Source organism: Gavia stellata, chromosome Z (assembly GCF_030936135.1).
Source record: "Gavia stellata isolate bGavSte3 chromosome Z, bGavSte3.hap2, whole genome shotgun sequence".
In the NCBI taxonomy this organism is placed as follows: domain Eukaryota; kingdom Metazoa; phylum Chordata; class Aves; order Gaviiformes; family Gaviidae; genus Gavia; species Gavia stellata.
The window spans coordinates 11,134,207-11,157,247 of record NC_082637.1 but is presented as its reverse complement, the minus strand read 5'-3'; the positions used below and the strand labels follow the sequence as shown (position 1 = coordinate 11,157,247).

General features: G+C 52.3%; 1 protein-coding gene across 2 annotated transcripts in view; it reads right to left on the bottom strand.

Annotated features, from left to right (window-relative positions):
• CNTFR (ciliary neurotrophic factor receptor) overlaps nucleotides 1–23,041 on the bottom strand; it is a 210,336-nt gene that overhangs the window by 57,405 nt on the left and 129,890 nt on the right. For both annotated transcript variants that reach the window (XM_059834223.1, XM_059834224.1), the window contains one exon: nucleotides 1,542–1,772. In XM_059834223.1, the coding sequence (XP_059690206.1) occupies nucleotides 1,542–1,772 (231 nt within the window). The remainder of the gene's footprint in view (nucleotides 1–1,541; nucleotides 1,773–23,041) is intronic.

The following is a 23,041-nucleotide window of genomic DNA, read 5'->3' as shown; positions in this document are numbered from 1 at the left end:
TGCACTGGCACAGCCTGGGACCTCTCCCCAGATGGGATCTGGCGAGCACATGCCCAGGCAGAGGAGCCACACAGCCTGCTCCTGCCGCTGCCTTCCCTGCACCCAGCTCCTGCCTTCCCTGCACCGAGCTCCTGCCTTCCCTGCACCCAGCTCCTGCCTTACCTGCACCGAGCTCCTGCCTTCCCTGCACCGAGCTCCTGCCTTCCCTGCACCCAGCTCCTGCCTTCCCTGCACCCAGCTCCTGCCTTCCCTGCACCGAGCTCCTGCCTTCCCTGCACCCAGCTCCTGCCTTCCCTGCTTCCGAACTACCCGTGAGCATCTCCTCACCCCAACAGTGTGGCTGAGAGGCCCCTGACTCATCTGCCACTGCCTTTTCGTCTGCCGTGCTCCCAGCCCTGAAACCTACTCACTGCCGTACCCTCTGCCCTACGCTGACTGCTTCCCCCACGCCTGCTTCTCATGTTGCCTTTGAGCTTCTTCCAGCAGCCCTTCCCCTTGGCCCACATGCCAGGATCCCTCCCAGCAGACCCCAAACCATGAGTTGGACACTGTGCAGCATTCCTGAAAATTGGATTTCTTCGGCAGGACCTACAGGTGCAGTGAGCCCTTCCTGCCTGATCTGCAGGGCTTATGCAGACCATGGTGGGTCCTCCTGCGACATTCTGCCCCTGGACCACGGTGTGGGATGGAAACGCCACCCTGGCTCTGATGCAAAGTGCTGAAGGTGAGAGAAGGAGCAGAGAAAGGCTTGCCGTGTCCTCCAAACCCGGGAATACAGCCACCTACACGATGCATCCCCAGCTAATGGGGCTCCCACCTGGTGCCTCGCAGCATCCTCCGCCGCAGTTACCATCCCACAGCCAGCTATGCTGGCTGGTGCTCCCAGACACCCACCACTGCTGGTTGCAGACGCCGTACTGCGAAAGACACAGTTGCTATCAGCTGTACAAACACAGCAGCCCACCAAACACACAGCTGCTATCAGCTCTCAGCATTCTGTGAAATATAGCACAACTCTTATCTCCCGCACTGAGACCTGTGAATCAGCATATCCCGCGATTAAGATACGCAAAATCCTGGGAAACATGCAGCTGTCCTCCAACGCGCCTGTACAGAGAGGCTCCGCAAACACACAGCAACTGCCACCACCTTTTGGCTGCTCCTCTGGAACACCCATGTTGCCAGGACTTCTCCTTCCCAGCTGCAATCCCCTCTGACAGCTCAGCCCCAACTCTTTCCACCTGCAGAGACAGTGGTTGTGGCACTGGGCTGGATGGAGAAACAACATCCCTTCCCAAATCACTTCTGGGGTGTCATTCAATCTACTGGCTTTGATGCAAAGTTTGGGGCAGGAGGGGCTGATTCCAGCATCCTGCTGCTGGGATTAGTACTCTGTGGGGAGCTCGTATGATGGGGTGCAGCAGGCAACCATATGTATGGACAGTACAAGGGCTGGCATGGCAGGAGGGGGCTGTGAGGGGTCAACATGGGAGCAGAGAGCATGGTTCTGCCCCTGCAATCTCACACGCCAGGGTACTCACTTCCCACCCTCAGGTAGGTCTGGTATTTGAGGTGCCAGGAGGAGCCCTCGTAGCAGGAGTACTGTCCGCTCTGTGTCAGGTCAACGTTCTTCAGGATCAGGTAGGAGCCATTCAGGTGGGACTCATCAATGTCGGTGCCATTGGCCGTCCAGGTCACAGCTGCATCCCAGTCCATGGAGCCACACTTCATGGTCACATCTGCGCCTACCCGCTCATACTGGATGTGGCTGTCTGTGGGGAGGAAGAGGAGAAAACCCGGTGAGCTCAGACCCCATGGGCAGGGCTGCCTTGGAAACAGCATCTTACCATTACTTGTATAGGAAGTGAGGGAAGGACCGGGGCACGGACGGACACTGTGTTGGTGGCCAGGGAAGCCCAAGTTCTCATGGCTCTGATAATGATTTATTTTAACCTTAGACCAGAGTGAATCAGCTGGCAAGGACCAGGGGATCAGGACTCATGGAACACCTCCATCTCACAAGATGCTTTCCTCTGACCCTTACCTTAGAGGAGACATGTCAGGGCTGCACCGGCCAAATGCCCCACAGCACAGACAGGCACTCACACCAGCAAGTCATTGCCACTCTTGTATCCACGTGGCTTTTTGCAGGATGCAAACCAAATGCACGCAGCAGAAATTCCCAGCAGAGAGGTGACAGAGCCCCAGGACTTGTCACCAGCAAACTCAAGTTATTTACTAGCAGAGGTGGGAAGCAGGCAGCTGTCCTTGCAATTCCCTCCCCATGAAATCAGGTGGGAGGATTGCAACCTGACCACGCCATGCTTTGGAAAGGGGCAGCTGCTTGGTGCACGCTATGCTGTTTGTCTCCCTGCCTGGCTTTTCTTCTCTCTCTACAATAACATGGCCTTGCTGAGCTGTTTGATTTAGCATCTTGAGAGTGGGGCAATACAGCTCATTGGGCACCAGCTGCCTAATTGAATTTTCTCAGGTTTCTGGACAGGAGCTTGAGCTGACATTCATTAATGATCCTTAGCAACTGAATCTTTCCCATGTTGCTACACTGGCCGTGCTAAGCTGCGTGTGGCAAGGCAAGGATAAAACTGTGTGTGCCCATGACACAGGGTTAAGCAGGACAGGGGGATGAGCAGAGGATGAGGTTCCTTCCAGGCTTCATGAAGCCTTTGTGCACAGACGAGGGCTGTTCGGTTCTCAAAATAGTCCTGGGTTTCAAAACCACATTTGACAAGGTGCCTCCCAAGCAGCTCCGACACACGAGGGAAGTCCTTGCAAGGATTTATAGCAGCTAAAGGTCAGAAGACCAAAGGTGAGAACAAGCGGTCAGATGTGGCAGTAGAAGACATCACCAGTGAAGTTCGACAGAGATCAGAGCTGGAACAGAGCTGCCCAACACCCTCGTAACTCATGGGGAAAAGGGGGTCGAGGCAGCGAGAGGAGACAGTGTGCTGCTGAGGCTGTCACAGCAGCCAAATTACAGCTGGGTGCAAAAGCATTGCAGAAGGACATCACGGTACAGAACCACCAGGCAGTAACACTATGTCGATAAACGCACAGGGATGTGCACAAGGAAAATGAAGCCTTGCTTTCCCTACGCTCTCACGGCTCCAAATGAGCTGCAGCCTCCATGGAAACCTACCTAGGAGTCATTGCACCCACCGCCCTGTAAACATCAGCTCTGTGGTGACCGAAAACGCAACCCAATTCTAGGAATTATTCAGAAAGGGATTGAGAACAAAATGGAAACCACTGTACCCTAAAAGCCCCACACAAATCTGTCCCCATGCCATTAGGAGTGCAGTTCAGCTGAAAACAGAGCAGAGAAAGGAAATGGGAATAGCAAAGGCTGGAAACAGCCCCCGCGTAAGGATGGCTTAACAGACTCGATCCCTTCATCCATAAAAGGAGACAACCGAGCAGAGATGTGATAGACACCTAAGCAATGATGAGTGACATGGAGAGGACGAATTGAGAAGGACCGCTTGCTCCTTCTCCTAATAAAATAATTAAGGGACAGCAAATGAAAACAAGCAAAAGAAAGTGCTTTTTCGCACAAAGTGTGATTAAATTACAGAAACCCATGTCCATCAGATGCTTTGGAAGTCAACATTTGGGAGAAAATAGTGATTAAATGAATCCGTAGCAGAAGACACCACACAGGGCAGTAAAACACTGAGCTGCCTGGTGAGCCTGGGGAGGCTGCAGGCAGCTGGCGGTGGGGAGGGACAGGAGAAGCCCACCCCCCCATGCTTGTCCTGCTCTTTTCTCCTTCTCCAGACATCAGCTCCTGGGTCCTGTTGATAGGTGGGACAACATGGGCACGATCCACCCATTCCTCGTGTGAAAGCCCACAGCCTGAGCCCATCTGCAAAGGAGAAAGCCCCAGGGCGAAGCTGGACCTAGGAGAGACCCTGGCAGGCCTGAGTCCTCCCGCAGACGGTCTGTCAGGACACCTACTTCAGACAGGGAAGCAGCACCTTTGGGGATGCTATCACTGCTGGGAGAGGGGGTGCTAAGAACAGACGAGGAAAAATTGGGTTGTAGCAAGTAAGGTGCTGGTGAGATGCCTCAGAATCATCTCAGACACTAGCCAAGGGTGGGGACCTTTGAGAAACTGTGCTGATCAGACAAGTGTGTTTCAAGTGTCTTAAAAAAGCTTAGAGCATATACTGACAGGCAGAAAGAGGGGAGAACATCTAAGCTGAGGCATCTGCATAAGGAGAGGTAGCTGGAATGGGCCCAGATAAACAAGCGGATAGGCAGAAGCATGGAAGAAGATGGATGGGTGGACAGAAGAATGAATGCATGTGATCGCAGACAGACGGACAGCTGGCTGGATGGGCACAGATGGGATGAAGGGAATTGTATGAAGATGAAAGGATGGATGACTATACAAGTGGATGGATGGATGGATGGATGGGTGGGCATATATGGGGATGCAGAGATGTGTAAGAGGATGGAGGGATAAGAGTATAAGCAGCTGGCTGGCTGGTGGTGTATGTGGAGGGATGGGTGGACTGATGGGTGGGTCGGTGGAGGGAGGGAGGAATAGAGGACCAATGAACAGCAGTGGGGTTGGGTGGATGGTTGGCTGTTCCAATGGCTATGGAGATAGATGGATGGATGGATGGATGGATGGATGGATGGATGGACGGACGGACAGACGACTAGGCAGATGGGTGGATGGATAGTTATAGATAACTGAGCTAAAGTAGGAGTCCCAGCACCTTACTCAAGTTCTCCTCTAATTTCTTCTATTGCACGAGGTAAAGACATTTTCTCTTCCCCTCTCCTGCTGGCTCACAAAAGGCCATTGACTCTCTTGGCCTTACACTTGGGGATCTGCTCGGCAGAGACACTGGAGATGATGGACCACCCACCAGCCTTGCATGGAGAAAAGCTCATTGCAGTGATGGGCCCACAGACCTGCCTTCCTTGCCTGGCTCCTGCCTGCCCAGTGCCCGGCCCCTGGCAAGGCTTGAGAGCAGAGGGAAAGCTTTGGGGTGCCCAACTTCGCTTCTCAGGATGGTGGCTGAGAGCTTGTCTGTAACTGGTGGCAGCAGGACTAACCTGGAAAGGGGGAAAAGGCACGTTGAATTATTTCCTATTTGTCCTTAAACACAGTGCAAACATGTTGGCACTCATCCAGAAGGGCTGAGGGAGCCATTCCTGGAAGACAGGTCTTTGAAAGCAATGTTCCTTTCCAAGGCAATCATTTAAGGCCCCTGACGAAGAAGAAACCCAAAGCACAGCTTCAGAGGAGGCGTTTCTCCCAGCTGGGTTTGCTGAGGCTCTTACTGGAGCTGAGCCAGGTCCCCATGTCCCTCCTGCCCCGTGCCAGCTGTAGGAGTCCCACCTAACCACACCGCCCTGTGAACACATGGCAGCCCTATGGGCAGGCTTCGCCTTCCTTTAAGAAGGGGCACCATGGGGACAGCCCCCCCACAACGCTGCAGCAGCCCTGTCTTGTGCTGCAGACACCAGTTCTGCTTTAGGATGGGGATGGGCAAGGGTGACCAGAGCTTTTACTGGGAGCCTCCACTTCCCGCAGGCTGGGTGTGGGCATGATCCCACCGCCGCCAGCCCACCCAGAGCCTCACGTCTCTCTTGAGCAGGGCGGGGAGGGCGGTTTGTCCCCCCTCCTGGTCATCACGTCACTGGTAACAGATAGGATCGATGGCCGAGACTGTGCTTGTGCTGCATCGACTGGTGGCATGGGCAGAACGAGGGCCAACAGGCAGGGGCTGCAGCTCAGGAGGTTCAAGCTGGACATGGAGGAAAATTTATTCTCCGGGAGGGTGGTGCAGCCCTGGGATAGATACCCACAGAGAGGGGGGATGTCCACCCTTGCAGGTTCTCAGGGCTCTGTTGATAAAGCCATGTCTGATATGGTCTACTGCTGGGAATAGTCCTCTTCTGAGTGGGACATTGGACTTGACACCTCCAAAGATCCCTTCCCACCAACACTGCTGTGATCATTGGCTAGAGTTGATCCTTAGAGACGCTGCCTTGCCTCTACACCAGCTTCCTTCTCCAAAGTATGCTGCTTTTTGTGTCAGGTGACAGCACAAGGGTGAAGCACACATGATGGGGAGGTTGTGATGCTGCACCCCAACGAGCAACTTGCCTCTGAGCATCCAAACCCACCAAGGGCTACATCATCTGTTCAGTACAGCACGCCAGCCAGGCACAGCATGGCTTACGACATAAAATCCCGGAGCTGGAGAGGAACCGTGGTGATGCATAACGAGGGCAGAAACTACAGCTTTACCCACAGCCCTGCAAAGCTGCAGTGGAGCGAAGACGGGAGCTGCCCGTGGGACAGACACACACAGCTCTCAGTGGTGGACCCGGGGCAGCTCAGTGAAACAAGCTGTGAGCTGCTTTGCTACCCTCCTGGTGATGAAGAGTGACAACTTGATGGTGCGATCTGTTTAACTGCAACATAAGAGGGACCAACGGGACAGCAGTCCAGTGGAGAGACATGGAGGGAAGATGAGACGAAGCAGCTGAGACACAGGGCCCACGGGAACATGTTTGATGATTCCCAAACCCACCCTGCTCAGCTGGACCTCTTCAACAGAAACATCACCCTCATTTTCCTTCTTAATGAATCCTGACCTGCATCAAGACTGCAAGGGCAACAACGCAGGGAAATCCTGCAAACCCAAGGGCTGCTCTGGCACACGCCATGCTGGGAAGGAGCAAAACTCCTCTTGGGACCCTCCATCTCTACTGCCTGCTCTCCCTCTGTTCCCACCGAGGCTCCCACCCTGCCAGTGTGGGCAGCTGCCGGGGTAAGCGTGCTGCTGGGCGCTGCCCTATGCAGCACGCATGGAGCTGTGCCACGGATGTGGCCCTGGGGGTCTGTGCCCAGACGCCAAAGGGGTCTTTTGAACAGCAAGGAGAGGAAGCGGAGAAGATGGTTTGCAATCCCAGCACCAGCGCTCACCGCAGCCCCTCAGTGGGGCTCTTTGTGCCAGGGCCTGTTGCAAGCCAACCTCCAGCATGCACTCATGGGGGCCAAAACCACCCTTGCCATCACAGTGATTTGCAGGCAGATGGGGCCAGCCGTTCCCTCCAAAGCCCTCTGCCCAAACGCACCGCGGGGTTATGGCTAGAGAAAGTAGAGCGCGAACAAAAGGAAGGCACCAAAGCATTTTTGGGGACAGACGCAAGCACTCTTCTCGTCTGCAGGATGCACAGCCTCTGCCCTTCTTTTGCAGATGGAGAAACTGAGGCAGAGAGAAATGACATGTCCCCACTTCCCCCGACAGGACGTGGAGCACTTCTGCAGTGGGGCAGAGAATTACATACATGCCTTCAGACAGAGGGGCCTTCACATCACCCCTGTTAGCCTTCGTACCTCTCTCCCTAAGCAAATAACCACGAATAATCATCTCAGCAGCTAATTAGGTCTCTGTGTATGTATTCATAAATTATACATTTAATATTTACACAGTGCTGGGGCTACATCGAGAGCTTTCCAAGCAGATGAACCGGCAAGGTCTTGCACTCTGCAACTTCCCATGGTAAATGAGATGAATAAGCCCACAGGAGAGGAGTGAGGGGCCCCAGAAGGTGGGGAGGGCGAGGGGAAAGAGCCCAGCCAGCATGGCAAGGGAAGGAGAACAGCACTGACCCCCACATTGGCTGGCCACTGCTGCAAGTGCCTTTGCTCAGCTCTGTCCCAGGCTGCCCTGCCTCCTTGCAGCGATGTCTCATGTGCCAGTGCCTGGGGAGGAGGTGGCTTGGCCATCTCCTGTCATCCTTCCTGCATGCAGGAGTACGTTCCTGGCCATTGGGTCTGGGTCTCACAGAGTGGTGGCACAGCCGTGTGGCTTCTCTCCTGCTCCTGCACGCAATGCTGGCTGGCAGGAGCATCACTGACCATGCCCAAGGGATGCTGGTGGCCCTGCTCCCATCTGCAGCTTCACAGCCCTGAGGTCTGCCCTTCTTGAGATGAAACAGCCTCTGGCACTGCAGAGGGTTTCCCAACACCAGCTTCCCAAAGCACACCCCATCCTTGATCTCCTCACATCCATTCCCCCTGGTGCTGCTTGGTCTTCGCATAGCTTTTGTTGCCAGCAGAAACCTTCCCTTCAAGGAGAAGGAATTTCATGCTTAAGGAGGCAGTTCTTCCATGACTGATTTAAAACTAGATACATCTTTGTATGGAAACAGGTGTAATTAAGTGTCATCGATGTAGCCAAAGATATGGACCATTCCAAGTTAATTTTGTCCATTAATGAAGAATTGCAGCAAGAAGAGCCTGCTTTTGTTTGCTCTACATTGGTAAATCCCTGGAGTCAGCAGCTTTGCTCTCTTGACAAGAAAAAATAATTAGCAGGAAACTTTAATTAAGAGATAACAGATGGGTGCTAAAGGACTTGTACTCAATCATTCCACGATAGCCTGGAAGCAGACCTCGGTTTAGTTCAGGGGTGTTGTAAAGGAGGCACTTTCCCCCTCTGACGTGCTTTGCTCAGGGCAAGCTCCAGGGCAGGAGAGCCTCTTCTCTCAGCATGGATATAACCACAAAATGTCCTCCCATGAGGGGCAGCAAAGCCCTGCTGTCCCCGAAGAAGCTCTCCCCCAGCTTTGCAACAGCCTTACCTCCTACCACTGCTCTACAGCTGAGTGCACCTCCCTCTGCAGCTACATCCCAAACCCAGCTAGGGATGTCCATTGGGGGGTGAAAAGAGCTGCTCAGCTGCAAGAGACTCATGCTTCTTCCATGAAACTTAATGCAGTATCTACGGAGACCTTCTGAGGATGAAAGGACAGTTTTGCAATCAAATACGCCATCATCACAAATCACACAGAATCACAGAATCACTAAGGTTGGAAAAGACCTGTAAGATCATCAAGTCCTACCATCGACCCAACACCACCATGCCCACTAAACCATGTCCCACAATGCCTCATCCACGCATTCCTTGAACACCTCCAGTGACTGTGACTCCACCACCTCCCTGGGCAGCCTGTTCTGGTGTTTCACCACTGTCTCAGTAAAGAAACTTTTCCTAATATCCAGCCTGAACCTCCCCTGGCGCAACTTGAGGCCGTTTCCTCTTGTCTTGTTGCTAGTCACTTGGGAGAAGAGACCAATGATAGTCCACATGACAGGCTCCCTCCTGGACCTCCTGGTCCAGCAGTGGGGAGGTGTGGTGCGTGCTCTACTACCAGCTTGGCATGCCATCCCCGGGACCGAGCTCCAGCTGGCACAGTTGGGATGGCGGCACGGTCAGGATGGTGGCACTTGCATGGCTTGTGCACGGGTGCTAACAAGGGTATGCAGTGGCAGGGCATAAGCACCCTCCTGGTGAGAAAACGCAGTGCTAAATCCAGTGGGAAACCGCAGAACAGAGACCCACCGCTGGAAGCAGAAGCGACATAAACTCGCAGCAGAAGCAAGGGCCAAGTCCTTGCTGCAGCACTGGCTCAGCCCCAAGGGATGTGGCAGCTCCCTGTGCCTTGTGGGCTGTGGTCCCATGCTGAGCCTTGGCTGGGAGACATGGTAGCAGGATGGGGGAAGCTGCCTTAGCAGATGAGTAACTTCAGCGTCATTTTTCTGCTTATATCACACCATCAGACTGGCTGAACCTATGGCTTTGGCCCTCTCTGAGTTGGATCTCACCAGGGCAGAGCGTGCCCTCCCTGTCCCAGGACAGGACTGCTATATCCATGTCTCGTACTGGTTGTGGTGCATTTTTGGCAGCCCCATGTTGGGACGGAGCCTCTCTTGCAGCTCTTTAGACCTGCCAAACCACATCAGCCTGAAGCATCATGCTGGCAGTGCTCCTTACTGCAAGCCAGAAGGGCTCCACCTTAGAGGCAGTCTTGTTGCCCCATGTGCCATCACACTCAGCTCTTGCTGGGAGTAGCAGGGGGTGTACAGCAGCGTGCTGACCCCAACACCGACTTGTCCCCAGCCACAGGGGACAAGCAAACCTGGGAACAGCAATCAAGTCCATCCTGTCTTGGTAACAGGGTCTCTCCAGCCATGTATGGGTAGGAGACCCTAAGGAAGCTGCCCTTTCCTGTGGCTTCGAGTTAGGACTGAGCTCTGCCAGAGGGTGCTGATGCTGGTGTGTAACCCATCTGCAATGGTCACATACATCGTCTTGTGTTGCCATATGCAGGACCAGGAGAAGATGTGCCTCTGCTGCTAATTCTGCTTTTCTGTCTCAGCTGCTCTACAGCAGAGAGGTCTGGATGCTGTTGGGCTGGTGATCTTGGCTTTTTTTTCCCCAGGAGACTTTGCTCTTGCATCCCAGGAAGGGACTTGAGCTCATGTGTTGATCTGTTTTCCAGCAGGAGGTCTTGGTAAGACCTTCACTTGGATGTCCTAGCTCTTCTGGTGCAAAATGCCTGTGTCCTGGGATTCCAAGTGCTCTCCTTGACAGGACAGGCTTAGCTATGACACCATTTTCATCCTAAGGCAAAGGGAAGGCTGGATGGGACCTTGCCCACTCGGCTTCCTTGTGAAGTCAACTTGAGATGACTTGTCCTGAGGAAGAGCCTGGTGAAGCAGCAACTCTTCCAACCCCCTGCATCTACATCGCGGCTGCCCCAGCACGTGGGGTGGTATGATACGGAGGGAAAGGTGTTGAAGGACCAGAGGGGGATGAATGGCATTAACAGGAACCAGCACACAGCAGAAAAATCCCACTGACATCCTCCAAGCCGGGCTCACATGAGCCTTCAACCTTGGCTGCCAGGTGACTGGTGTTAGCACTGCGGGTGAATTAAAGGCTTGTTTTCTGGTCCTGCTTTTTCATGCAGACAGGACAAATAACTCTAGGCCACAAAAGAGTGCTTAGATCAGGCTTTTCAATGCCGTTTAAGGAGAAATCAATACGATTCGGAATTAGGTGCCCAAATCACAGCCGTAAACACAAGAAAAGCTCATTACGGTCCAGCAACAGCGTGAAGACACCTGTATTTACCGAGCTTTGGGGAGGGGGGGCAGTGCTGGATAGAGACGTTGGTGTGCCTTGCATCCCGCTGACCGCAACCTGCCTTTTAAGCCCGGTGCACAGTGTATACTTCCCCGCCACTGTTTGCCAATGCCCATGCGCCCGCCCTCAAATAACAGCCTTCCTCCGCACGAATATGCGGGTATTTGTTCACCTAACAACCCAGCTCCCGCTTCACCCCACTCAAGGCCGCGGATTAGCATCAGGCATTGTGCAATATTTTTTTTATTAGCACAGAATTATGGAAGTCAGAGGCGTAAAAGACCTGTTGGGTCCCACTCAGTCCATCCTCCTTCTGCCAAGACAGTATTGGTCCCTGCAGCATATTTACTATTTCTCCGGTCTAATTTTACATACTGTACAATCTGTGCAGTGCCAAGTTACGATCCCTGTGTGAGAAGCAGAGCTCTCAATTTCCAGGCTCTTGGGTGTGTAAAATCACAACCGCGATGTTAAATTAACTTTTTTTTCCCTTGCATTTAATCATTTAATAGCTCTAAAATTCAGCCCCTCAGGCTCTTTCTGTCTGTCTGTTGGCTTGGGTTTTGCCTGCTGTAGGCCAGTGGCTTGTCGCTTACAGATGTAATGCTCACACCCCTGGGTGGATCGGCAGCAGCTGGGCTTGAAGCTGGGACTGCTGCAACTAAACACATGAACTTCTTCGGCCCGAGGATGGAAAAACTCCTCCGCTTTCCTAGCCAGGTACAGGAGGTCCATCCTCCTCCTCATGACCCAGCCTCAGCAAGGAGGAGGTACAGGGCACACTGCGTGCGGGGCCAGGACTCAAAGGCATCACCCAGTCTAGATTTGGAAATCAAAGCAGGGGTGCAACCTGCAGCACCGAAACATGTGGGGGACAGGGCAGCACTGAAATATTCCCAGTGATGTCCTGTGCCCAGGAACTCCCAACAGAAACACCAATACTTTTTCCTCCATCCCTACATCCACTGGAGGTTAGACCCCAGGACTTGTTTCTTCCCAAGAGAGGGATTTCTTCCCCATGCACCAACACCAAGACTTATCTTTATGCACGTGGCTATGGGATAACAGAGGCCCTGAGCTGCTGCCAGCGCAGCACAGTGAACAGAAGGTGGAAAGAGCAGATGCTGATAAAATGGGAAGCATTTTCCCAAGTAATTTTGTTTTTTTCTGACTCTGTCACTATCACTCATTTCTTCAGTTTACACTTGCACTTCTGGAACCTGGTGATGATTTCAAAGCAATATTAATAATAAGGCAACCATCTACTCTGCCCATCAGAGGCTGTATTAACAATTAAGCCAAGGCCTCAGGACTTGCCTTGGTAACAACGAGATATTGCATTTCACGCCTTTTTCTCCGAAGGATCCTCAAGCAAAGCCAAGCCTGGAAACGATCACCGGCGCGTGCTGAGCCGTGGCACAGCTGTGGAGATGCAGCACAAGAGTCACACAGCGCATCTGCTCGGCGCAAGCACCTCTAGGGTGAAAGATGGCAACTTGTCAGACCTATGGCACACTGGAAAGGGCATTACTTCCACCAGAGACATCAAGATAAATCCCTGAGTGTAACTAAAGCGGCATTGCAGACCACCATGGGATCCCAGGACAAAGCTCCTGGATCTCGAGCAGAGCTTGGAAGCAGGCTCTAGCCGGAGGATGAATGAGGCTGGGTTTCTGGTTATGGGCTGGAAGGTGTATCTGGACCATGCACGGCATGACTGCAGGATCATGGTCCCCAAATGGTTTCTGAGCAACTCACAGAACACATCTAGAAGACAGCAGGAGACTGCAAGCACACAATGCTTTTGGGCATATGGACAGAGGCCTTGTGCAGACGCACACACATACCCCTACAAAGCACAATGCAGAAGCTCACACAGCAATCATACCACCTCTGAAAAGAAGAGATGAGGATGGTAAGCCGGGAGCTTTCAGCTGGGTTTCCCATTCCCAGCAGCAGCACAGAGTGCTTTCAAGGGAGGGTGCACACAACTCCTTAGAGGGTCGTGAATTAAGCCATCCCCTTCCTGGTCCACCTCCCTTGTTGGTGCCTTGAAGCACTGGTGTCCAGCTGGTGACCCTTTCCAAAACCTCTGAAGAAGATGCCCTTCATTAAGCAGCTGATCATTTCCAAGCATCCCCCATAGGCTGGCTGGCGGCAAAGGACCCCGGCTTCATCACGCAGAGCCCATAACAACCGCACTGTAATTTCTATTCGATGCTGGCTGCCTCTCCATCTCTGCAAACACCTCCTCCTTCCGCCCAGAGCCTTTCCTGCTTGTCTACCCACCACTATTCCCTCTCCATACCGCTTCTATTGCCATCCCTCTGACTAAACTCTCAAAAGCAGAGAGCAGGGCTGCCTTCAGGCTCTGTGAAATGGGAGCTCAGCCTGCCCTTGAGAGCATCTCCTAACCTCCAATTACTGATGCTGCTGTTTCTGAGAGCCCTCGAGTTGGTGGGGTTTTTTTTCTTCAGTGTGTTGGGGATGGTGAGCAAATGTTAGTTCAGGAGCAGACATTCATTCAGTGTGATTTGAACTAATTGCCCATTATTTCCTAAATTTCAACACTTAAAAGCTTCGAGTGTCTTATTGCAAAACAACAGCTAAAAGGCCAGTTATGTTCATTGACTGAAATACAAATAAACACGCCCAGCTCTCTGGAGAGCTCTTGGGTTTGAAGCAGAAGATTTTAGGGAAGTATATTTTCTGAAAGTAAGATTATACAGAAACTCACCACATCTAGAGCTCCGGTTATCTGAAAGCACTACTGAATTACAACTATTATTAGCACAAGAGATGATACTTGAATTCTGGAATTTCTGTAAAACATTTTGAATTCAGCTTCTGAAGCATTTAAAGGACTTGAGAAAATATCTTTGGCTTCAAGTCAGCAAAGCACTTAGGCAAGCCCTTAACTTTCAGCATGTGTTTAAGTACCTTGCTGACTTAGGGCTTTTAACCGCGGCAAAAAGAAAGCGAAGAGGAAAGAGAAGCCAAAGGAACAAGTTCTGGTGTCTGTGGAAATCTCCAGGCAAGCTGAAGTAATATGGGAATCTCTTCTGGAAAGTAAGAAAACAAAAAATAATAATGACTTGCTTTAAAATTAAACACTAGAGGAAGCTTTCTGGAGGGGGGAGAAAGACTCACAGAACGAATGGAGTATTTCAGCATAGCCTAATGCCGGCTTCGCTCTCCTGCCTCTTCAGCATGCTGAAATTATTTATTGCTGAAAAAAAAAAAAAACCCTCAACCCCAAAACCTGCTTCCTCCTCCCACTTCCAGACTAAGCATGATGGGAGAGAGAAAAATCTTGGCTTTGGCAATGAAAAAACATCTCTGAAATGAGTCTGCTGTGAGAGGCTGTCTCCATCAGGAGGGAGGAAGAGGAGAAGGGATGAGGGATTGAATGGTAGTAAGGAGGAGGAGGAAATTGCCCACAGGCACGAGCCTGCAAACAACCGCACACACTGCCTGTGGGAGGGAGAATACGAGAAAGTCCATAAGGAGAGAAAATCAGCGCAGATCTATGCACGCACGCCTGGAAAGCTGTGACAGGCAGCAAGCAGCGCGTCCTCTACCTCCGGCTTGAGCCCATGAATAGAAAACAAACTGAAGCAGGGCATAAAGAGGATGCTCTGCAGCCCACCCAGGGAGAGCAGCCGCCGGCCCACCCATGGGAGATGGTGACGGGGAGAGCGGCTGCCTGCCTGGGGACTGGTGGGAAGAGATGCTCCGGCTCCTCCGGGCTCTTGCGCTCGCAGCCCCCTGCTTCTCTGGCACAGCAGGGGCAAGCTCAGATGCCATGATGTTGGAAACGCTGCTCTGGCCCCATCAGGGGAAAAGCCCAAATTTCCAAAAATTCTCCTTTAAAGAAGGGGGGAAAAAAAAAAAAGGAAGGTTCTTTCCTTCAAAAGGAAACCAAAGGGTTTCATGTCTTTTAGATTTTTTTCAAAATCATCCCACTGTGTTGTACAAAAGGCTTTGCAACCCTTTTTTGGGTGGGAGAGGGTGTCAATTTAAAGTGAAGAGCCTAACCATTTCTGAAAAATACCAGAAGGACATACTGCAGCCCTTCTCCTTGTCCCGGAACTTCTTCTCCCCCTCCCCCCCCGCAACTGAGAAATATGATTTTGTAAAACATTCGGATGTTGATGGGACTTCATTTTCCAATGGAAAATGGCTCCCCCAAGGATTTTCCCCGTCAGCACTGCCCGGGACAGATAGGCAGCAAATGCTTCGCTTCCCGAAGGAGATGCCCCTCGTGGGAAGCGCAGGGTCCTGGCGCAGGGGATGGAGGCAGCTCTTCCCCAGCACTCATCCTGCTGTGCTGCCTGCAGCCCCCTGAGGACAGGCACCCTGTCACCCATTGCTCTGTGCCGGCACCCAGCAAGAGGCAGCTCTTGCATTAACAAGCTGACAACTCAAACAGATGAGACAAAGGAGGGGAGCATTATTCTCCCCACCTTACAGATGGAGCTGAAGTGCCTGAAGCAGATTAAATGACTGGCCCAAGGGTGTGCAAGTTGTTTGTATCAGAGCCAGGCTCTGATTTTGCATCTCCCCTGTGATCCTATGGCACGTGGTATATCGATGCCAAGGTTTGGTTGGGGTCTCCTGGCCCTGCTGAAATACAAACACTCAAAGCGCAGAATTTGTTTGAGCTGGTGTCTTTTTATCCATCTTGAACCCTCATCTGTCCCCCAGGATGCCAGCACGTGGACATTGTAGCGGTGGCTTCTGGGGCTATGAGACAGCTGCTGTGGTGTACACCGGTGATTCCCCCTGAAGTAGCAAAGCGAAAAGCCTTCCATAAATACTGGTTATGGTAAAAAACTCCTCAGGGCTAAGCAAGTGAAGAAAAATGGCCCAAACTCACTAGAGGAAGGAAAACACAATTAAATCAGCTAACAGCCTATATCCACTAATCCCTCGTGCTACAGCCCACCGGGTTTGACTCGAATGTCTCTGCCTGCTGACACCCACCTCCCACCCCTCTTCCAGCCCTGGAAATGCTTTTCCCAGCACCTTGGCAAGCCAGCCATGCATGTGTGTTGTGTGGGAGAGAAAGCCCACCAGAGCCCGAGGCTCCCAGTATACGATCACAGCCCAACTGGGACCCCTCAGCAACAGGCTGTGCAGGGACAAGCTTGGGAGCTGCTTGCCCAGACCACAGTATGAATTAGAGACACTCAGCATTTGCAGGAGGGTTTGATATTCACCTGGCAGACAGGTTTGCAATATCATACAACATGTTAAAAAAGCTGTGATGCACTCTTGGTGGCTCTCACTATGCGGTTTTCACTCTGGAGCTGTGATTTAGGGTAGGATGAATGTAATGGGATTAAATCTGCCTACCTAAATCCTGAAATTTTCCTTCTGGGTTTATATCCTAAAGTCCTACCCATGGATCAATAGAAGGATGCCCACAGCCATCTCTCTGGAGCTGCCAAGAATGTAATTGCAGAAATACGGAGAAAGAAATGCATCATGGATGCAAAAGCCCATGGACTCACAGAGCTCAGGGGAAAAGACTTGCCCAGACTATGGGGTGAGATAGACAGCTTCACATGGAGGGAAGGTTCACCATCACAGAAAAAGGCTGACCACTGGGTATCTTGCTCAGATAGGGTAGACACCTCCATTCTCAAGTGACTGATCCAGCCCCCCCCCCCAAATTTCTTGGGGACAAGGCATATTTCCACCTCCTAAATAGGACTTCTTGATTGCAAGGTTGCTGCTATGCTCACACAGGGGAGCTGGGAGCAAAGGGAGTGCATGGAGGTCCCACGTTTGGATGGCTGAATCTCCCGGTGGGCTGATGGACCCCGCGCTGACCCTGCTGCCTTGCAGGAGACACGAGCAGCACCTTCACTAAGGCTTAGTCAAGCTACACCAATGCCGAGAACCAGAAAAAAATAAGAAAACCCCCCAAACCTGCATAAACGCATAAACAAATGTTTCTTTTAAAATGACAGCTTCCGAAATCCCATGTCATTACTATTCCCCCAGGAGTTTCCTTTCTGTCTCCCACGCTGCCATCACAGCAGCTATGTAACTTTTGAAGAGCACCAACCGGCAGCATGAAAATGGCCGCAGTGATTATATCGCAACACTTCACTGCTTCCCTGAGCTGCAGCTCCTTCCTCCACTGTTGGAAGTGAAGTACGATCAATGCCCATTAATAATGGGCCAGAACCTGCCAACCATGGTCACACTGAGTTCAGTGTTGTTTCTTGAATATTCAGGGCTCGCTCTCCATAAAAGCAAGGAGCAGTCTCCAGCAGCTTGGGTTGAAAACAACAGAAACTCCGGGAGGGATGGATGTACGTGTCCGTCTCAAGGCTGAGAGCTGGAGGAGTCGCATGCGTGGGGGCAGACCCAGAGCGCTGCGGCTGTAAATCAGCAAAGCGCCATTGACACGATGGGAAGGGCAGTTAGGCAGCTTGAAGGCGTCCCTAAAGGCTCTCTGCCAACAGGAACCACGGAGCTGGCAGAGCTATTACACTCAACCAAGGCCAAGAGGAGGATGCTTGTGATGGGTCCAGCAAGAGAGCACAAGCATCCTCCAAGAGCCAGGAGGAGCAACACCCTTTCTCTTAGCACCCAAAGGGCTGTGCCCTGTGGTGCTGGGAGAGGGCAAGGCAAGGGCTGGGTGTTACTGGGCAAAGCTGGGGAGGCTCTTCAAGGGCAAACCCCTGGACATAGCTGGGGCAGAGAAGAGTCTCAGTAAAGTGAATAGACTTCCAGCAGGAGTGCTAGTGGGAATGGTGCTACAGCTCACTAGCAAGTGAGCCTGTGGCCTTTGGCAATGGCCACGGTTCCTCCCCCTGCCAAGGGGTTCATGTGATGCTCTAAGCTCCTGAGCTGCCCTTCTCCTATGCCACACAGCAGGGATCCTCACCCAAAGGAAAAAAAAGAGGCAAGCACGCAGGCCAATTACCCCATGCTTCCCACTGCAAAGGTAAAACTAATTTTCAAGCCTGCTGAGCACAGGAACTTGGGTGTGATCACCAGCCAGGCACCTCGCTGCATCCCAGGTAATGCTACATCCCTTCCCAACAGCGGGAGTCCTGCAGGGCTCAGCAGACCCTTCCCACTCCTGAGCAATGTCACTGGATTCTCATGCTTTGCTCCAAGCCTCTCCAGTTGCCTCAGCAGCTGGCACAGGTTGTGGCCGATCTCCAGCCTCCCAGTTATGGCCAGACATGGAGGGGAAGTCGCAGGGAGAGAGGTAGACAGACAGACACTAGCTTCTGGATTTCATACACTCTCATTCCTGTGTGCCTCAGTTTCTCTTTTGCACAGCATGCTCTCAGCTGGAGCAACCACACCACAGTGCAGGCAATCCGCAGACGCAGCAGAGTCTGACCTGCCAGGGCTTGCGGCTTGGCTGGAGTCAGAGGCTCTCTGTGACTCATCCTCAAGTTCATGGCTACGGCTGGAGACTCCTCTTGGGAGCGAGCACTCCGGGCTTGCCTTACCGTCCCCCTGGGAGCACGTTTGCTCATAAACAATGTGGATGGTGAGCAGAGCTCTCCTGCCTGGTTGTACGGATTCTCTCCTGCGCTTGGATGGATGCATGGACGTGGGGCTACTAGAACTGGCCCCCAGCAGCAGACCCCTGTGCACACGCTCTGCATGATGCAGGTCTGCACCAGGTGCTGCTGTCGTGGGGCTGCCTTCCTGCTGCTCACAACAGGATAGGACCCTGATCCCCCTCCACAGCTCTGCTGCCTCCGTGAGGGATGCTCAGCAACTTCCTCAGCTTTATTTCAGTTTGGATCCTGGAGGCAGCAGGTGTGGCCCTCTGCAAGCAGCACAGACCAGCAGAGTACAGAGGGGACCTTCCCTCCAGAGAGCAGAAACACACTTCAGCATAGCAAAACATCCACTCCCCACCAGCTCTCTGCCAGCAGAGCTCTGTTACCCAGCAGCGCACCCAATGCCTGGACATCAGAAATACATGCACATACATGCACACCTCATTACACCTTCGCAAATTCAGCAGGAATCAAGCAAGACACACTACACACTGCAGCTCTGCTTTAGCTTACGTATCCCAGTCAGCTCCTCAGTGTGATGGTGCCGGCTCTCTTCTGCCTACAAAGCACACAGCTCTTGGCTGGCTGAAGTCCTCCAGGCTTCCAGTCTTGCAGGCCAATATTTTCCAGCATAGGCTCTGCAGACCTCTGGCTGCTTTGCAACACTCCAGAAGAGCCTGGCTACTGCCGGATGGCTTAAGTCAGCTACCAGGGATCTGCACTGGGGTAAATGCTTCAGGCTTTGCAAGCTAAAAAAGCTAGGAAGGTCAAGTGTGTGGAACCTGGGATGAAGGGCAGTGCATGGCTCTGCCAGCTGTGTGCACCCTACGGTGAGGCTCTGCCCCATCAAGGGGAATTTTGCACCAGGAGGTGGATATGTCTTGCCCAGGACTGTGGGACAGGGAGTCACCCTGCACACAGATGTCTGCAACTGTGCAAGGAAAAGATTTTAGCCCCTTCCCCTTGTCTCCTGAGCAGAGACAAAGGCTGTTTCATCCCCATGTTGTGAGTCACATACACAAAGCCCCTTCCCCAACACCAGCCTCTCCAGTATAGCTCTAAGCAAAGGAAAGCTGTACAATAAGGCGCCAGACTCCTCAGCTTCAATTAGTTTCTGGTGGCAGGTGAGCCTAAATAACAGTCTTTCCCTGCAAATCCTACACCAAGAGATCAATGGTCCATATGCTGGACTAATACTGCTGTAACCCTTCCTGCCTCCATCACTGTTGATTGCTGTGCGGTTTCACTTCTCTTCTCTACCCGACTGGCCTTCCTGGAGCACTCATTACAAGGTGACATGCATCGCTTTTCCCCTCTGTAACGAGACTGCCACAGCCCCTCCTCGATTCTTCTTTGCCTTCTCCTTTTAATATGCCACAATTATATTGGCTTCTCTGCATGGGTCCACTCCATTTAGTGCTGCCCAAACTGCTTATCCTGAAAGATGCTCTCTTCATCCACAGGACAGACTTCACATCTTGCAAACTGGTCTTCTGCTTATTTTTTATGCTCTAGTACCTCCCACCCGGATTAGGAATCTGGGTATTAGGTATTTTGCTTTGCACACAAGCACAGCGTCTGCCCGAAGAAATTAAAAGCCCCAAAGACTCTGATAATAAAGGTTTCTGCATGTCATGTCCCAGCATCTGCTCTTCCGAGTATGCTTCATCATTCCTTTGCTCTGTTCCCACCCTAGCAAAATCCTCTCCCTGGAAAGCAGAGATGATGATGTTTGGGCTCAGGGTCTTGCTGCGGCTGTGCTCCCGTGATCCAGGTCTTTACTTGCTCACAGACATATCACAGGCGGCCTGAAAACAGCAGCAAGTGACTCACTCCACGTCCAACACTACTGATGGATGTGCGGGACCTGAAAGTCTCAGCCCCAGCCCTGTGTGCTCTTTTGGTCCTGGGGTCTGTCACACACAGCCCTGCTGACACGCTCCGGGAATGATTTGTAGCACCCTCTGCTAAGGGCTCTGGGCTTCTGCAAGCAGTGCCCAGAGCTGCCCCCGGAGCTGCAGCACTTTGCTCTTTCAGCCTGACCAGAGACTGGCTTTGCAGTCCCAGAGCAGTGTGCAATCCAGGACTTCAGACACTGGAAACCCTTCAAAGGGGATAGATGAGTGGCACCTTCAGTCCAAGTTCAGCTGGACCCATGTTGCTGAACGGGCTGGTGGGGACCAGCTGCTTTGGAAATGAGAGATGGCTGGCTCCCTGGGATGGCCGTGTGTGGCTTCCAACACAAGACCTTTCCAAGCTTTTGGAGGCTAACTGAAGCCAAACCCCTGAAGCACTTAAGGTTTCCACTCCAACTGTCACTGTTTTATGAGACCTTCCATTTCTGGAAGCCTTTGAAAATGTAACAAGGGCATAAAAAAACCCCAGGTGTAACCCGTGGATGAGGATTGCTTCCTCCCTCACCAAAAGGAGCTCAGTGCTAGAACGGGACATGGCCCTTCAGCAGTGAGAGCTCACGCAAAGAGCAAAGCCCACAGCTATTCCCCGCGTGCTGGGCTACGCTTCAGCTCCCTGGGTCTGAAAATCTGTGCAAATGAGATTTTGGCTTCCACCAGCATTTGGGAGTTCCCAGCTGCTATGGCAATGCCTCGATTTACAACCGAGTGTCAGCAGAGGAAGTGATGCTCCTGCTTCACACAACGGGATGATGCCACCCTGAGAAGATGACCTTTCCTCAGACTTTTTCTTCCAGCCTCTCCCCATGATCTGGGCTTGTCCAGCAGTGGGTTTCAGCAAGGATTTGTCAGCAAGGACACAGCTGGCTTACACAGATGCCTCATGGAGCTGAGTGCTGCTCTCTGTCCCACACTGTCCCCTCTGCACACCCACACTGGCAGGTCCTGCCTCCTCTCCACGGGTTGTGGCAATGTTGCTCCTGCCAACAGTAACTCCCAGGGCTTCATCCTGGGCTGAATGCTCCCTATCCAAAGCTCCTCTAGGTGCCTGGGTGGACTACAAACCCCATTCCTCCTCCTTCACTGCTTGTCGATATGTTTAATGAAGTCTAAGAGACTACTGAGACATGGTTTTCCTTGCCACTGGAAGAACTAATGAATCCTGGCGGACTGTGATCCTCCCGGCAGTTTCTTCCTTCTCACCACAGATGTGAACTATTGTCACCAGTTTTGTGGTATCACAGACTGACTTGTCCAAAGCCTGCCAGATCCACACTCTTACTCTGCAGTCACTTTTTTTTTTTTTTAATCTTTTACAGCTTTGTGATCTGCTTCAATGCACCAGACTTGCAGCTGACGGAAGGGTTCATATTTTTGTTATCATCCCAGATATGTCCTACTAGATTTCCTACCAAGCTCTTGGCTGCTCATGTGGGCCTGGGGACAGATCCCCGCTTTGCCCCAGAACCTCATCTCCATCAGCTCCATTTCAAGAAACTTCTTCCATTCTCCAGAAAGGGGTAAATTCAGTGCAAGTGCCTCAAGTGTCTCCAGACAGACTTGGATAGCAAAAGCAGGCAGCTGCTTTGCAATGCCCTTTGCTTGACTCCAAACTTTAACCTGCCAAGAGCAGGTCTTCAAAGCCCTGCAGCCACGGAGCCATGCTCCCCCGCACCTAAGTGCCAGTCCCTCTATTTTTCTTCCTGTCCTCCTCCTCTCCCCCCTACCTGCACTTTAAGAGCATCTCCTCAAGCATTCAACTGCACTTTGCACAACGGGACATCAATCTCGGGCTGACCTGCGGATGTTTTCCAAGCACTGACTGACCCTAGGTGAGTGCCGTGAGCTCTCCACTCCCTGATGGCCACGAGCTGAGCTGTGCTCCTGCAGCGCACCCCAGCAAGACAGACCATGCTGCCCTGTGCACCCATGACTTTCTGCAGTGCAAAATTAACAGACACCGCCTGGAAATCAATCCTCTCGATTCCCCAGAGCTCAGGCAGGAGAAGCGAGCCGAGGAAGTGTTCCCCGTGGGGCTATCCTGCACCGCCATCCAGACCCCCGGGGGATGTTCAGCTCTGGGACCTACAGGGTGATGAGGCAGTGGGCAAGGAAACACAGGCACTAAAAATAGGCTGTCTGCGGTAGGGGCTGACCACATTTATTAGCAAGCCTGTGCTCTGGCTGACCACAAGGTCAGCCTCCGAGAGCTTGGCCATAATTCACTCTGTGTCTGGGCAGGAAATCTACTTGAGCTCAGAGGGATGTCCAGTAAGAGAAAAAGATGTTCCAGGACCTGGGGCTATTTTTACTGTTTTCTTTTACTTTGCAGACAGGGAACCTTTCAGAAGATGCATCTTGTGCTGGAAAAAAAAAGAAAGCTGGCACAAAGAGAGGGGTAGGAAGAAAAAGCAGGGGTGGAAGTTTGTGCCTGTTTGGGTTCTTCTTATCGGACTCACCTTCACCATGTAGGGCAGGGAAGTATCACGGAAAGATCAGAGCAGCAAGAGGGACCACAGACCTTGATGGGCTCTTAAATGCCCTAACAGCATGCAGCAGGGTTTAATGGATTGCAGCTGGGGTGTCATTGCAGGTGGAGTGA